Below are 15,490 nucleotides of genomic sequence, written 5' to 3'. Positions count from 1 at the left end.
TTTAAAATCGAGTTTAAAAATACTACTTAATTAATAAATACTTATTTTTTTAAATAATAAGTAATTATTCATTGGAATCCTTATAAATATTAAAGGGTACTATTATAAGTATCTCATCTCTCTCATATAAATCGTCACATCATAGAGGTATATAGACATTATTCCACTCACAAAGGAGTACACAAAACAATTTGAGGATGTAAAAATCTATCATTCCGTATTTATTGCTTTTAGCTCAACAATTACTTCATTATTATATATTATATATGTCAGTTTTTTTATGATTACTTAATTAATTAAACATATATTTAAAATTATAACCCTTAAATTTCATCATCCAAATGCCCAAATTAGTTGTTATCTTCACATAATGAAATTATTTATAAATTGCACCTAACACTATTAATTCTAAAAACTAGATCTTTGGTAATATATATATATATATATATATAGGAATGAGTTCTATTGAAAACAAATACTCCCTCCGTCCCAAAATAATAGTCTACAGACAAAAACACACAGTTTAAGAAAACATTAATTACTATTAACTTTATTAAATGAAATGACAGTCTTACCCTTATGTTGCATTTAATTCTATGGTAATTGCATTTAATTTTATGGTAATTTAACTAATAATGAAGGGTATTATGGTAAAAGACATATTTATTTTTAAAAGTAGGCAATTATTTTGGAACAAACCAAAAAAGAAACATGGACTATTAATATGGGACGGAGGGAGTAATTAGGGCAACATCTACCGGAACCAATAATCAAATGACACGTGTCCATTTCTTTCTTCACAAGTAATGTATTGTGGAAGTTATTGTAGAAGTGATATGTTGTCATGTTTTCATTGGTTCAAATATGTGTTGCCTTAATCATTCATTTTCCATATAACTCTTCCCTATATATATATATATATATATATATATATATATATATATATATATATATATATATATATATATATATATATATATAGGTTCAGGTTCATTTGAGACCATTCTAATTTTGTGAGACCGTGAGACCAAATCTAAAAATAATTTTAAAATCTAAAAATAATTTTAAAATCCAAAATAAATGGAAAAATCCAAAAATTCTTTTTTTAAATGTTATTTTCGGAACTTGAATTAACTAAAAAAAAAATAAAAAAAATATAAAAAAAATAAAAAAAAATCCGTTTTTTTTTTGAAAAGTACGTGAAATATTCTAAATAGAATATTTCACTGACATATTCTAAAAAATAATTTTAAAATGCAAAATAAATGGAAAAATCTAAAAATTCTTTTTTTAAATATTATTTTCGGAACTTGAATTAACTAAAAAAAATTAAAAAAAAATTAAAAAAAATAAAAAAAAAATTCTATTTTTTTTTAAAAATACGTGAAATATTCTAAATAGAATATTACACTGTACATATTCTAAAAATAATTTTAAAATGCAAAATAAATGGAAAAATCAAAAAATTCTTTTTTTAAATATTATTTTCGGAACATGAATTAACTAAAAAAAAATAAAAAAAAATAAACAAATGCGTCTCACGGTCTCACAAAATATAAGTGGTCTCAAATGAACCTAACCCTATATATATATATATATATATATATATATATATATATATATATATATATATATATATATATATATATATATATATATATATATATATATATATATATATATATATATATATATATATATATATATATATATATATATATATATATATATATTAGAATTTGAAACGGTGTAGAAACTTTTCATACTTTCGTTAAAATTATAGTGAGTATTGTGCCTGGTGCACGATTTAATGTGAGAATTATAGTTTTGTTCAACATTAATTATACTCCACAACTCTTTAGATTACATCTGCCTCATTACATGCTTACTCATCGTAAGGCCAACCGGTGTACTAAGCACGAATACGTCCGTGGTCTAGTTGGCCACAAACCACGGACGTGCACACCGTCCCGGTGGTTCGTGGTCGACCGTGGTCGTTGCAAATTGTGGTCGGGACAACGAAATGAAACGAGGATTGCTATTGGTTGTTTATTTTGAGCGTTGAACGGCTATTTTGGCCGTTCCTTTTTTTTTTTTTTTTTTTTTCAAACTCAATTATAAAAACTCAATTATAAAAACTCAATACCAAAACACATACACATACATATACATTCTACACTCAATTACACCTATGGATCCCTCGATAAATATGGAATTTTTAAAAAGTTTTGACTCGGATGACGACGTAGAATTCGTCGAGACATTCTTCAATGTTGTGCAACACGTTCACGCCGAAGAAAGTTCGAATGCAGCGCGTACAAGGACGGTCGTCAATCGTGATCGCCAAGCCGCACACGACTTATTGGTACGTGATTACTTTGCCGATAATTGTCTTTATAATGACGACTCGTTCGAACGTCGTTTTCGTCTGAATAAGGCTATATTTTTACGTATTAGTAATGCTTTAGAATCTCGTTATGATTTTTTCAAACAAAAACCCGACGCTAGAGGAAGAATGGGTTTTAGTAGTATACAAAAATGTGCGGCTGCTCTTAGGTATTTGGGATACGGTATAGCATTTGATGCATCTGACGAATACTTGAAAATATCCGAGAGGACCGCGGTTGAATGTGTAGATTGGTTTTCTGCATGTGTTTATGAGGTTTTTCACGAAGAATATTTGCGTAAACCTACTCAACGTGATATTGAGAGATTATATTCGGCTCATGAAGAGAGGCATGGATTTCCCGGTATGCTTGGCAGTCTAGATTGTACGCATGTGGCTTGGGAAAAATGTCCAACTGCATGGCGTGGTCAGTTCACTCGAGGAGATATAGGTGAACCAACTATCATCCTAGAAGCTGTTGCATCTCAAGATTTGTGGATATGGCATGCCTTTTTTGGAGTAGCGGGGTCTAACAACGACCTTAATGTTCTTGGTCCTAGCATGTATTATAATGCATAATATGATTATTGAAAATGAAGGTCGAGCGATTTGCACGTATGATCCGAACGACGTTGTCGTTCCAATTGAGGAGTTCGTACCCGGAACGAATGCTTTTTTGGAGCGAGTTGTCGAAATTCATAACAGTGAAACGTGTTTCAATCTTCGAGAAGATGTCGCGGAACATTTGTACCAACATAGCATGAACGACGATTAGGATTTTTATATGTATGTTTGTTCGTTTTCTTATTAATGTAATGTTTGTTTTCTAGATTAACTAAGTAATGTAGTTTAAAATTGTTATTTTATTTTTATAATTAATGAAAAAATAGTTTTAAAAAAATAAATGTTTTTTACTTTTAAAAATTGTAATTTTATTTTAATTTTTGGATTAAAAAAAAAAAAGTAATGTTATTGTATTTTTGAATTAAAAAAAAGTTATTTTATTGTATTTTTGAATTAAAAAAAAAGTTATTTTATTGTATTTTTGAATTAAATAAAAATTAAAATAATGATGTGGAGTGATGTGTTAGTGGTAAGTATCCCATGTTAGTGGTAATGGAATGTGGTGCTGATGTGGCACCCACCACATATGTGGTGTGGTGGGTATAACGGATGGTCTAAGAAATACCACCACTTCACATTATTATTTTTATATAAATAAAATGTATGTGTGTGTGACAAGAGAGAGAGGGGATGAAGAGAGAAATTGTAAAACTCCTCACTTCACACCGCCCATCAGGTTTTTAAGCTATATGGTGTCGTGATGTTATTGTCGTCAAAACACCGCCCTTAAATTCTTTTTGTTGTTGCCGGCAAACTTGAGCTGCACCCTATTTCCATTCACTATTGGCGTTGGAAGAGACATGGAGTATATGAAGTTGCATCATAAGCTTTTACTATTGTGCATTAGGACAATAGATAAGAGTGGTAGTGGATGATTATGGTTTGGAAATAATTTGGTAGACAATGACTACATCACACCTCACTCATAAACAAATATCGACAAAAATGTCAAATGTTTATACGACGGCTATATGACAACAAATTTTAATAGTTAAAAACATTACCACACTCCTTAACATTATTCATGTTTGGACTAAAGTTTATTATTGCCACATAAACCACAAGGTTCTTACTCCTCATATATATCCTATGCTTTATAAACATTATATGACATTTGATAACTATATTTAAAAAAATTAACTTGTAGATTAAACCAATACGATTACCATGTTTGTAATAATCACAAATGGACAAATACGTAATTTTAGCATCACATTTTAAGATAAAATGAATTAAATTAGAACTAAAGTATACTTTTATGATATGGCAGTTCTGCTTTTAAAAGCTTGATGTCCAAAAGTGTCAACATCATGTATCTTAGTTTAAGCTCAAAACCCAAAAGTACAGTGTCAAGTTAAAAATGACTTTTTATAAACCATAGACAAAAATTAAATTAAATAAAACAAAGCAAGAAACTTATTATAAAAAACAAAATAAAACCTACCCATAGTCTATTTTGATTTTCTTTTTTCTTTCTGCACAAGTCTAATCTCTTCCCTTTTTTGATAAAAAGGCAGAACTCAACCTACAATTCTTGCTAATTATAGTGAAACCAACAAAATTAAACGAGGCTTGAACCCACAACCCTATCTACGAGGGTAAAAACGTCAAAAAGAAAATGAACCCATGGTCCCTACCCAACAAGAATAGGTTCGAGCCCATGGTGTTCGAACCCCTAACTATGAGTGCACAAGTCTAAAAGCTTCTTTCTAGCTTCAACAATCTCATCAAAGAAGTCATCAAGTTGAACACTCATATTTTCAACTCCACATTGCAACCCTACAGAGCAGCTTTTTAACTTTTCAACCCTTTCACTTACGTCTAATTCCATTCCAGTCCCTCTAATTCTTTCGAGTTCTGTTTTCAGTTCATCAATGGCGCTTCTTGCATTCCAAAACTCATAAAGCAAGACACCATTTTGACCCTCTTCATTTTCCTTCACTTTCTCATGTAATCTAGTGGCGGAAACCATGAAACCCGACCCGTAAACTCCCTTTCCTTCGGTGTAATTCATGGTGGTATTGCCACCATGGCAGGATGAAGAAAAGCTTGTTACAGGTGAGCAGTAAACGAGACCACTTAATAAGATCATCAAAAGTAAGGAATTTGTGTTTCGTAATGCGAATAGAACTCCTCTGAATCCATTAAACCCATTGAATTTTGATTCGATCAACACGTTTTTATCGAATTTTATCATCAATGGTTGAATTCTGTTTCGGATCAAGCCTCTGTTTTCTTCTTCCAATCCGACTCTCTCCCTCTGGCACCCATTGATCGCTCTAAGAACCTGTAAAAATGTAAAATTTCTATCAGATTTTGATCATTTTTTTTTGTGAAAACTCAATAAACTCAAATTCAAGAGAAATCGCAAATGGGTATGTTTTCATTTGGGACGAAATTACCTGGCGGGAATTTTGTGGGTTTAAAAAACGGTGGGTTTCGAGGGTGGTGGCGATGGTGACGGCGGCAGAGTAGTAGTTTTCCATGTTGGTGATGCCGGACTTTAGAACGTGGCAGACTTCCCAGAGACGGGCGCTTTCGTCCATGTATTCATCTAGCCATTTTTCTCCGACCGGCAAGTGGAGTTTTTGGACGACGGCGATGAGCTGTGAATGGAAAGATTGGAGGGATGAAAGGACATGTTGGAGAAAATGGATAGACATGAAGTTGTGGGAGTGAAAAGAGCGAAATAGATCGTCGAGGCCTTGAGTAAGGAAGTTGTAGAAGCCATTGACGGAGGTTGCGGCGGCGGCGGTGGAGGAGGAACGGTGCATTGGGGAGGAGGAGGAGGTGGTGGTGTTGGTTTGGTGTTAAAGTGGGAAAAAAGGTGATGGAGATTGTTGTGGTATTTAAATGGGTAGGGGAAGCATAAAAAGTGATAAAAACTTGGGGCTGTTGATAAGCTTTTTTACGGGTGTTGGAATGATAAATTTAATATTAATTAAGTATTTAAAATATTTTATAAATAAATAAATAAAAGGGTCAAATATACGTAATAAGAACTTACTTTATATCAATTTTGACTTTAAAATGTTTTTTTTGGTCCATTTTAGGTAAAAAATATACTAACATTGTAAAATTTAACTAGTATTATTTTTTAGATTTGTTAATATATATATATATATATATATATATATATATATATATATATATATATATATATATATATAATTGTATAATTGTATTTATACGTAAGAAATTCATATAAATATAATAAATACATATAAAAAATCGTATTTATATATTTTTATACCTTAAAAGATATTTTTAAAGTTTTTTCAATTAAATGTATTTATATGTTGTTGAGAAAATAACTGAATGATGATAGATCATATGCGAAATAAAAGTTCGTTACTCGATCTTTAACAACTTAACAATAAAAAAGATGCAGAATGAAGAACAGTTAAACGGAAATTATAAGAAAAACAATTACAGCATAAACATAAAACAAGTAATAAACAATTTAGTAGTATCTAAACACCAAACTTTCTTGCAAGACTTGAAATTAATGAATCATGAACAACATAAGTATAAAGATGTAAAGCCTAGTTCCTGGTATGTATTTAACTTATAATTTATTCTAATTTATAGAGCAACTCGACGAGTTGGGAGCCCCAAACTCATCGAGTAGAGATCATAAGGGCCGCACATTTTAAGTAACTTACTTGACGAGTTGGGAGGCCTCAACTCGACGAGTAGACTGACAGATATGAAACCCTAATTTTCGGGTTTTATACCCTATTTAAACACCTTAACCTTAAGGTGTTGGCCTCATTTCCAGCCTCCAAGTCCCTAACCCTAAAGTTATTGTGAGTGATTGTGAGTCATTCTAAGTGTTTTTAGTGTGTACTTGAAGCCATTGGAAGAAGGAAAAGCTTGAGGACTCAAGAAGGAGCTTATAGATCTAGAATCCTTGCCTCATCCACGACATTTTGCTGGTATAAAGCTTGAACCTTGCCTTATAGTTGTTTAGATCTTCTTTTAGGGTTATTTTGCTTGGTTTTGATCCAAATATCATGATCCTTGGGAGTTGGACGTCCCAAATGGGTTAACATTTTAGATCTAAGGTCATGAGGGGTTTTCATGGCATCAAGGTGCCAACTTTATGGCCATGGAAGTCCCATGCAACCTTTAGACCATCATTTTGGCCATTTGGAGCTTCTAATGGCTATGCATGTAGAGAAAGCTGAGACTTTACGTGATCTTTTTGTCCCTAGAGTCCAGATCTATGACTTCATGGTCTATCTTGTTGTTTTGGTGGTGTTTGGATTAAGAATTTGACCTTTTTAGGTTAGGGTTTGAGCTTAATCCCTTTAGGAAAGGTATTAATGGGTAAAGTTGGAAACTTTACCCTTCTAGAGGCATTTCCAATCTAGATATGGAGTATAAGGTGTAGATCTGAAGAGTAAAGGTTTAATGTATTAACAAGGGCTAACAAACTCAAGAACTCGACGAGTTCATAGAGGAACTCCACGAGTTGGGTTGAAGTGTCCCGATTCTGTTAAAAAGGAAGAACTCAGCGAGTTGGAGGAAAACTCGATGATTTGGGTCGCGATTTTACGATTTTATGATTCATGGGAACTAGGCGAGTTGAAGGGCAAACTCGACTAGATGAGTCCACTCAGAGCGTTGACTTTGACTTTGACCTAGACTTGACTTTTACCATACTTGACCCTAAAGGGTTATGAGTATGAAATTGTATTTAAGGGGTTGTTTTGTTTCAGGGAGTGAGTAACGCTGATTCCGGGCAAAGATGTTTCAGCTATCATCCGAAATTTGAGGCGAGTTTCCTCCTGGATTGAACGGGTCGAAGGCACCAATGCCGACCCGTGTATATTATGTGTGCTAATTAGTAGCTAAGTGTGGGCAGGGACCGTATCTTAGCATTACTTGAGTATGGATATGGAATGGATTGGTAGATTTTGGTTATACGTGTTGTATGTGTGATACTTGTATGTGTTTCTTAGTTAGTTGAGTGTGGGCAGGGCCCGTATCTCACTATTAGATGAGTGTGGGCGGAGCTCGTAACTCCTAGTTAGCCGAGTGTGAGCGGGGCACATATCTCCTAGTTAGCTGAGTGTGGGCGAGGACCGTATCTCACTAAGTGTGGTCGAGACCCATATCTCCTTGAGTGTGGGTGGGGCCCGTATCTCCTAGTTGCATGTTATGTGTATGGTATGTGGTAGTTTGGGGGAAATTCACTAAGCTTCGTGCTTACGGTTTTCAATTTTGGTTCCAGGTACTTCCGGTAGCAAAGGGAAGAGCTCGAGATGACTGCATTGAACACACGATGATGTTTAGCTTGGGATGTTTACTCTAATATATTTGACATATGTTTTGACATGGATATACCGCTTATGATGTTTTGAGATACTATGACTTATGTTTTGATGATATGACTTTAATAACTATGGTTGATGATTTAAAAATTAATTTTTTTGGGACCATATTTTTTAGTGTTACAAGTTGGTATCAGAGCCTTGGTTTGAGGGATTCGAGCACACTCTCGGGTATGTCTAAACTCAAACTAAGGACTTGATATGAAAATTTTCAAAAGAAAATCATTTTTATAAAAAGGATTTTTAAAAGAGAAAAGGGTATGGTGCATGCAATCAGCCGAGCTCAAGTAAGTTCTCCCAAATTAACCATACACGTTTATGTTATGATATGAATTGTGAATATGTGAACTGCATAGTAGATTAGGGATAAGGATCTAGGAAGGATGCCTTGTATGCCTACTGTATGAGCTTATTGAACTGCATGCTAGTACTAATTAGTTAGTGATATGAGAGCTTGATTAGGATATGCTTGGTTTTGTTTACTCGATGCCCGAATGCTGCTTTCTTTGTGCTTTTAGGAGTTCTAGCTATCTTTAACTAACTAGTAAACGAGTACTCTAAGTTACATATTATGAGGACTAAATAATTTCAGAAGGTTAGGTTTAGCCTTATTTCGCAGCTCTTATTTGAGTCCAACCGTTGTAGGGAGAAACCTCTCATTCGAAGAATTTTCTAGTCTTAGTAATATGTAATGGTATTCATGAGATAGTTAGGGAAAGGTAGCAGGGACTTCTTATTCAGCTGTTGGTGGAGAGTGGGTCAGAGATTACCCTAGGGTAAGCCTAGGATGAGATTAGCGAGTAATGAAAGGGACTTGGTGGAGTCAATGCAATTCTTGAGGAAAGTACAGGTAAATGTGGAAGGGAGTATGGGCCCATATTACTGAAAGCAGAGGATCCGTACTCGAGTCAAGGAGGGTCGAGATGAACCCAAAGAACTTGTGTGTGTGATGTTGGGTTAGATGTCTAAGCTCGTAACTATTATTGGTATGTGCTCGACCCGAAAGTAGCATGGTCCATTTGGGTTGTACTTCACCAGAACAATTTGTATGGATAGTCTTTTGAGAATAGTATGTCTATGGTTTATTAATATATTATAAGTTATAATATATTAATATGAAATCATATTATTTAATTACTATTGATCAAGAATTAATTTAGTTATCAAAAGTAACTAATTAAATATAGACTCTTATATTTATATATATATATATATATATATATATATATATATATATATAGGACCAAGTTTATTTAGGATGGGCTAAGCTTGCATGGATAGTCCATAGAGTTTTAATCCATGGATCGTATGGAAATGAAAGGTCATGGGTATTAGGGTTTACATGAATGTAACACTAATCCTCCATACTATATAAAGAGGTCTTTGACACATGAAATGGCACTACTGTGTGAGTGAACAAGAGTGGGCCGATTTCTAGTGTGATTACTATTCTCTCAAGTTTTCCAAGGTGTTTTAGTGATTTGTGATTCCACTTGAGGCATCCACATTATTGGGGCTAGGCTCTTGAAGCTCCAAGGAATCAACCACTACAAAAGGTATGTCATCCCACTAAGTTTTATGTTACAAGTACCCCATGGTATGTTAGTTAGGATGAGAACCTTGGAAAAATCATATTTGCATGTATAATAGAGAAAACATAGATCCAATGTTTCTAGGGTTGCATGTATATCATAGGAGTGTTAGAATGCTCAAAACCTAATAGTGGTATCAGAGCCTAGGCTTGTTTTCATTATACTTGATGCAAAATGCTTTAAAAAGTCGAAAAACTGTTCACTGTTAAGTGGAATCGCCGAGTCCATGGGGGGACTCGACGAGTCCAAGTGCAAACTCATCCTACCCGTCGAGTAGGCTCTTGCACTCGACGAGTAGGAGGCCCTGTTTGCAAATTTTCGAATTTTGCTGCTGGAAATGGACTAGAATCATTACCCTAAAATGTTTTGGACTTATAAAACCTGTTTTTAGTGTAGTAATGGTTATGCTAATCCATTTCAATGGTTCTTATCAATTGTTCAAGTTTTATATATGTTTATATGATTCTTGAAATTGTTGATATGAATGTTCATACTTATGAATTTTAGTAGATGATAGGAATTATTTGCAAATTGTTGTTAGTGTAATTCTTGATCTAAATGCTAATTAATGGACTCCATAACTTGTCCTCAAGTTATGGAATTCCAGAAGTCTTTTTTTTAAAACCATTAAAACTCATAAGTTATAGAAATGAAAAGTTTTTGAATAGTTTCAAAACTTGCCCCCAGTTTTTGGAAGTTGTAAAGTCTCGCACACACTTTAATTCCAAACCCTAGAGTTTTAAAAGTTAAAATTCAACCCTTATACTTTATAGTATTATAAGTTTATATATATATATATATATATATATATATATATATATATGTATGTATGTATAAGAGCAAGTCAGTCTTTCTGTTAGTAGGCCTCATTCACGAAGCCGGTCTATAAGGGGGTATAAGGTTGTTGCCTATAATATGGCAGCTTAATGGATGTCCACTCTCACCCACCGCTTCCTTAATTGGTGGAGGGTTGTTAGCCAAACGGGTAGGACAATGACTATAATTCTCATTATAAGTATAATGATAAATATAAAGTAACTAAACCTTTTATTAATTCCCAATCATAGTTACTTTAGGAAAATGTGAAGATGGTGCTAACCCATGAAATTACACTTTGTACCTTACCATGTCGTTGGTGGAGCGTGTGTGGGTAACCGACACACTAACATGGACTAGTAAGAGTGGAAAAGGGTGACTTAATATTTATCATAGATCGGTGGAGCGTGTATGGGTAATCAACACATCGATTAGGTGATAAAATTAAGGGCACCAAGTTAATTTGCATGGTTATTCACACCTTGTTTGTGATCCTCAGCATCCCAGTCACAAACTTTAGAGGGCACAATCGAGATTTAAACATGCCATTGAAAAGTTCAATGAATCTCAAAACATCTAGGAGTTTCAATCCAATTAAAACCTAATACCTATTTCGTTTTTCATGGTGGAAATTGGTGAATCGTCATTTGCCTACCTTCAAATATTTTATAGTTTGGATCACAACATCCCTCTTCCAAGTTATAAAATATTGTGTTGGGTCCTAGCCTTAATATTTCAAATTGGGTGTTATATTAAGGACTTAAATCAACTAACTTGAATTTCTCCCATTATAAATTTCTAGTTCAGACAACTATGGTCTTCCCAAATCCTTTGGAACAAGCTTTCCTAATGAAGATGATGTCTTACGATTGGATCATGGAAATCATACTTCTCTTCCTCCACCTCCTCCAATTATTCTCCCTGACCCACAAGCTTAAAGACTTGAAAAATTCAAGGTCACTCAAGCCCTACTTATAATGAAACATGAAGATGGAAGGCCTGTGTGTTCTCAAGTCTTGGAGATGAAGTCACATATCGACAGGCTGAGAGTGTTGGGTAGCAAAGTCTCAAGGAAGTTGGCCGTTGACTGGGTTCTTCAATCACTTCCTGAGTCGTATAGTGAGTTCATTAAGGACTACTATGTGACAGACCATGAAATGACCCTCATTGATCTTACTTATTTGCTTGTTGCTGTTGAATCAGAAACGTTTTGGCGCACTGGAAAAGTAAATTTGGGTGGAAGATCTACTTCTCAGACTTCCATGGACATTGGCAATGGTAACATTGGAAGCCCAGAAAAGCTTTCTCTTCCCAATGGAAAGGGATCGACCTTGGTCAACCCGGTTGACCCAAAAGTAAAGGGAAAGGCTAAGTCTATGATAGTCCCATGTACCATTCCCAAAGAGTCTATATGTTTTTATTGTTAAGAGAAGGGGCATTGGTTGTGAAGATGCCCTGACTACCTGAAAGATCTGAGAGAGGGAAGAATCAAAAACTTTAACTCTGCTTCAGGTAAGTACACTATCTGACTCTGTTAAGTTTTTAATTATTGATTCTTAATACATGTGTAAAACCTAGAATCAGAAAGACCAAGAAAGGAAAGGAAACCCTAAGTCAAAAGGGGTCAACTCGTCGATTCTAAGAAAGAACTCGATGAGTCAGAGCAGGATCCGTGAGCAAGATTAAGTGACCAACTCGATGAGTCGGCGAGTGGAATCGGCGACTCCAAGGCAATCTCCTTAGTTATGAAGATAGACTCGACGAGTTGTTCATACAACTCGGTGAGTCATGGTCTAGACATTCATACGATGATAATGAACTCGACGAGTTCAAGGGTGAACTCAGCGAGTCGATTGAAGATAGTCTCGAAGTGTTAGATGAAGGAGAAATTGTCGAGTTCTCGCTAGACTCGACGAGTGGAGTCGAGGTTGTTTGGGATTTGAAGAGCATTGACTCGGCGAGTTGGTAGAACAACTCGGCGAGTCGAGTCAACTGGAAGGTTGACTTTGACAAGAACTTTGACCTTGAGAAGGACTTGACCAGAGTTGACCTAGTTCACTTCTGGAGGACAGTTAGGCTAAGTGTTATTATTGGTATTGGTAGCTCGGGGAGATAGAGGAGCAGCGGTTTGGAGAGTTGTCGGATAGCAGCCAGAGGGGTATCAGAAGAGTTTAGCAGTGCATGTGAGTTTCCCTTTGTGTGAATGGGTCTAAGACCACAATGCCGGCCCATGTAGTTGTGAGTAGGAAGACCTGTGGGTTAGCCCTAGGCATGGTATGCTATTATGATATTCCGTACCAAGGTCCGATGTCGGGCGGGAGCCCAAGGAATGTTTGCATGTTAGATTATACTTGTAACATCTTGTTTCGGATTGTTCGTGATTAGGGTTCATGATCCGCGAGCCGGGCATAAGGAGGTCTCGGGTTGCAGCGAGTTGCCAAAGCGTAGGGCATCTCATCACCTATCCATAGATATGAGGATCTTCAGAATCTGAAGATATATCAAAGAAGCTATGATAGTTTGGAAGTTATGGCAAGTTGGGTCCTTATTGAGAAATGGGTGGCATCGGGTACGCTGGGCGTAAGTATGGTTACACTTAGCGTACCTATGAGCGTGGAATGGACGCAAGGACCACCTAGTACGCTGGGCATACTAGGCGCTGAAGGAAAACCCTAATTCAAGTAGTATCCCTATTTAAAGAATGAGATGGTCTCATTTCTGGCCACCTTCCTTAGTCATTAAACTCTCTCAAACCCTAATACCCGTTCTTGAGCTTGTGGGTGGCCATGTTGAGCTTATATGTGTTATTGTGGGCTCTTTGGAGTTAAGAAGGAGCATGGAAGAGAATGGAGTTGAAGTTCAGGCCTTGGATCTGAGCTTTCTTGGGGCTAGAGCATTATTTGAAGGTAAAAAGCTCAAAGCTTTCCCATTCTTTTGATCTATACTTAGTATGGTCCATTTTTAGGGTTTTATGTCCCAAGATTTGAACTTTGTGAGTTGGTGAACTCCAGAGCTTAATAAAATGTACTTTTAAGTGTTTTTAGTGGTAAGGAACCATAAAAATGAGATCTTGATCATGAGAATCAGCCCATGCATGAGCTATGTGCATTTTGGGTTAAGAAAGTAAGAGTTTCATGTGTTGTGACCTTATTAGCCACTCTAGGGCCTAAAGTCATTAACTTTATGGAGTAAGAGATGGTAGGAAGCCCAGATCTAAGAGATGAGTTAAGGTCTTAATGGATTAAGACCCAGAAAGTTGAATAAGCAAAAACTGAGAGTATACGCAGCGTAATTCCAGTACGCCCCACATAATGGGTTGAGGTCCCCGATCAGTTTCTTGCACGCTTGAGTACGCTGAGCGTACCAAGGAGGTACGCCCCACGTAATCTCTCTGGATGCCTTTGGGCTAGGCTTTATTGATGGGCCTTAAGTGTTGGACCGAATCTTTGGGCATGTGTATTTGAGACTTTGAGCAGAGAAATAATATAATTATGCCTTGGGCCCTTGGGTTGGGCTTGTCATGTAGGTTGAGGTTTGGGTCTCGGAGAAGCCCATTTATCATTGGCCTTAGTGGGCCCAATGGGCTTAGGGCATTAATGGGCTCATAGGTGGTCTATCTTTAGACCCAATAAGCGAGAGGTTGGACTTAGCTCCTAATTGAGATAATTGTGGGTTTGGCACAGAAGTAGAGGCTGGTGCATAGCAGCAGTGTTTATAGGAGCTGTTCTTCACCCAAGGTGAGTTTTCTCACTATACTTTACCTAGAGTGGTAATTAGAGTTATGTGACAGAGTATTTTGTATGCCATTTATATGATGTGATACACTGCATTATTTCTATGTGATTTATGCTATGTATGTTTCAAAGTTTACAGAGTTAGGATTGGGAGGTCCACAGAGTTAGGCCCAGAGGGTCGACAGAGTTATGGGAATGGAGGCTCCCACTGAGACACATTGACTAGAGGGTCAAACAGAGTTAGAGCCTCGAGTGGCTAATATGTGTTGTATGTGGTATTTTGGGGAACTCACTAAGCTTCGTGCTTACCGTGTTATGTATTATGTGTTATGTGTTTTAGGTTTTCTTCTCAAGATCACGGGACGACACCGACTTGATTGTACACACACCAGAGAAAGAGTTAGGAGGATCCTGGATTAATAATGGAGTTGTGTTTTGTAATTGAATAAAAGAGATTTTTATATGATATGTTATGAAGAGTATGCATTTTAAAAATGAAAAATTATTTTAAATTTTCACGTCGTTACAATACTTGTTGTCTGTGTGATACTTGTATGTGCCTGGTAGGGAGGTGAGTGTGGGCGAGGTCCCGTATCTCACAACTAGCAGAGTATGGACGGAGTTTTGTATCTCATTAGTAGTAGAGCAGGGGCGAGGACTGAGATAGGAGAGGAGTGAGTGTGGGCGGGGCCCGTATCTCACTTACAGCAGGAGCTTGGACGGGGTTCCATGACTCACCAGTAGCAAGACAGAGGCGAGGCCTTAGAACAGGAACACAGTAGGATATGTCCAGTTTATGTGTTAGGTGATAATGTTAGATGTAGTATGTGTTTAGCGGTCAGGGCCCAAAGACAGGCAGGGCCTAAGAGAAATAGATATGTATAACGAGCGGGGCTCGAAGCCAGGCGGGGCCTGGGTTCGGCGAGGCCGATGTAGCGGGCGTGGCCTAGTGCTTGCAGTATGTGATTATGCATGGTATGTGGTAGGTTGGGGAACTCA

General features: G+C 36.2%; 2 protein-coding genes across 2 annotated transcripts; one reads left to right on the top strand and one right to left on the bottom strand.

Annotated features, from left to right (window-relative positions):
- The first annotated feature begins 2,209 nt into the window (after positions 1 to 2,209).
- On the top strand, positions 2,210 to 2,965 carry LOC145076540 (uncharacterized). The gene has a single exon (XM_079022375.1). It carries the CDS (start codon positions 2,210 to 2,212, stop codon positions 2,963 to 2,965), a length of 756 nt encoding a protein of 251 aa, XP_078878501.1.
- Positions 2,966 to 4,359: 1,394 nt separating this feature from the next.
- LOC145077206 (uncharacterized) lies at positions 4,360 to 5,847 on the bottom strand. The gene is made up of 2 exons (XM_079022968.1): positions 5,413 to 5,847; positions 4,360 to 5,297 (listed from the first exon to the last, which is right to left on the bottom strand). The coding sequence occupies exons 1-2, from the start codon at positions 5,782 to 5,784 to the stop codon at positions 4,686 to 4,688; spliced, it is 984 nt and encodes a 327-aa protein (XP_078879094.1). The 5' UTR covers positions 5,785 to 5,847; the 3' UTR covers positions 4,360 to 4,685.
- Between the last annotated feature and the right edge of the window lie 9,643 nt (positions 5,848 to 15,490).

This window comes from Lactuca serriola, chromosome 9 (genome assembly GCF_051521515.1).
Source record: "Lactuca serriola cultivar US96UC23 chromosome 9, Lser_US96UC23_V15, whole genome shotgun sequence".
In the NCBI taxonomy this organism is placed as follows: Eukaryota; Viridiplantae; Streptophyta; class Magnoliopsida; order Asterales; family Asteraceae; genus Lactuca; species Lactuca serriola.
The sequence above is the reverse complement of the archived record's forward strand: the minus strand, read 5'-3'. Positions and strand labels throughout refer to the sequence as shown.

Bases quoted from the DNA above. Each gene is read 5' to 3' on its own strand.
- LOC145076540 (XM_079022375.1), top strand. From the start codon at position 2,210: ATGGAATTTTTAAAAAGTTTTGACTCGGATGACGACGTAGAATTCGTC.
- LOC145077206 (XM_079022968.1), bottom strand. From the start codon at position 5,784: ATGCACCGTTCCTCCTCCACCGCCGCCGCCGCAACCTCCGTCAATGGC. The intron at 5,298-5,412 runs GTAATTTCGTCC...ACATTTTTACAG, and splicing joins ACCCACAAAATTCCCGCCAG to GTTCTTAGAGCGATCAATGG.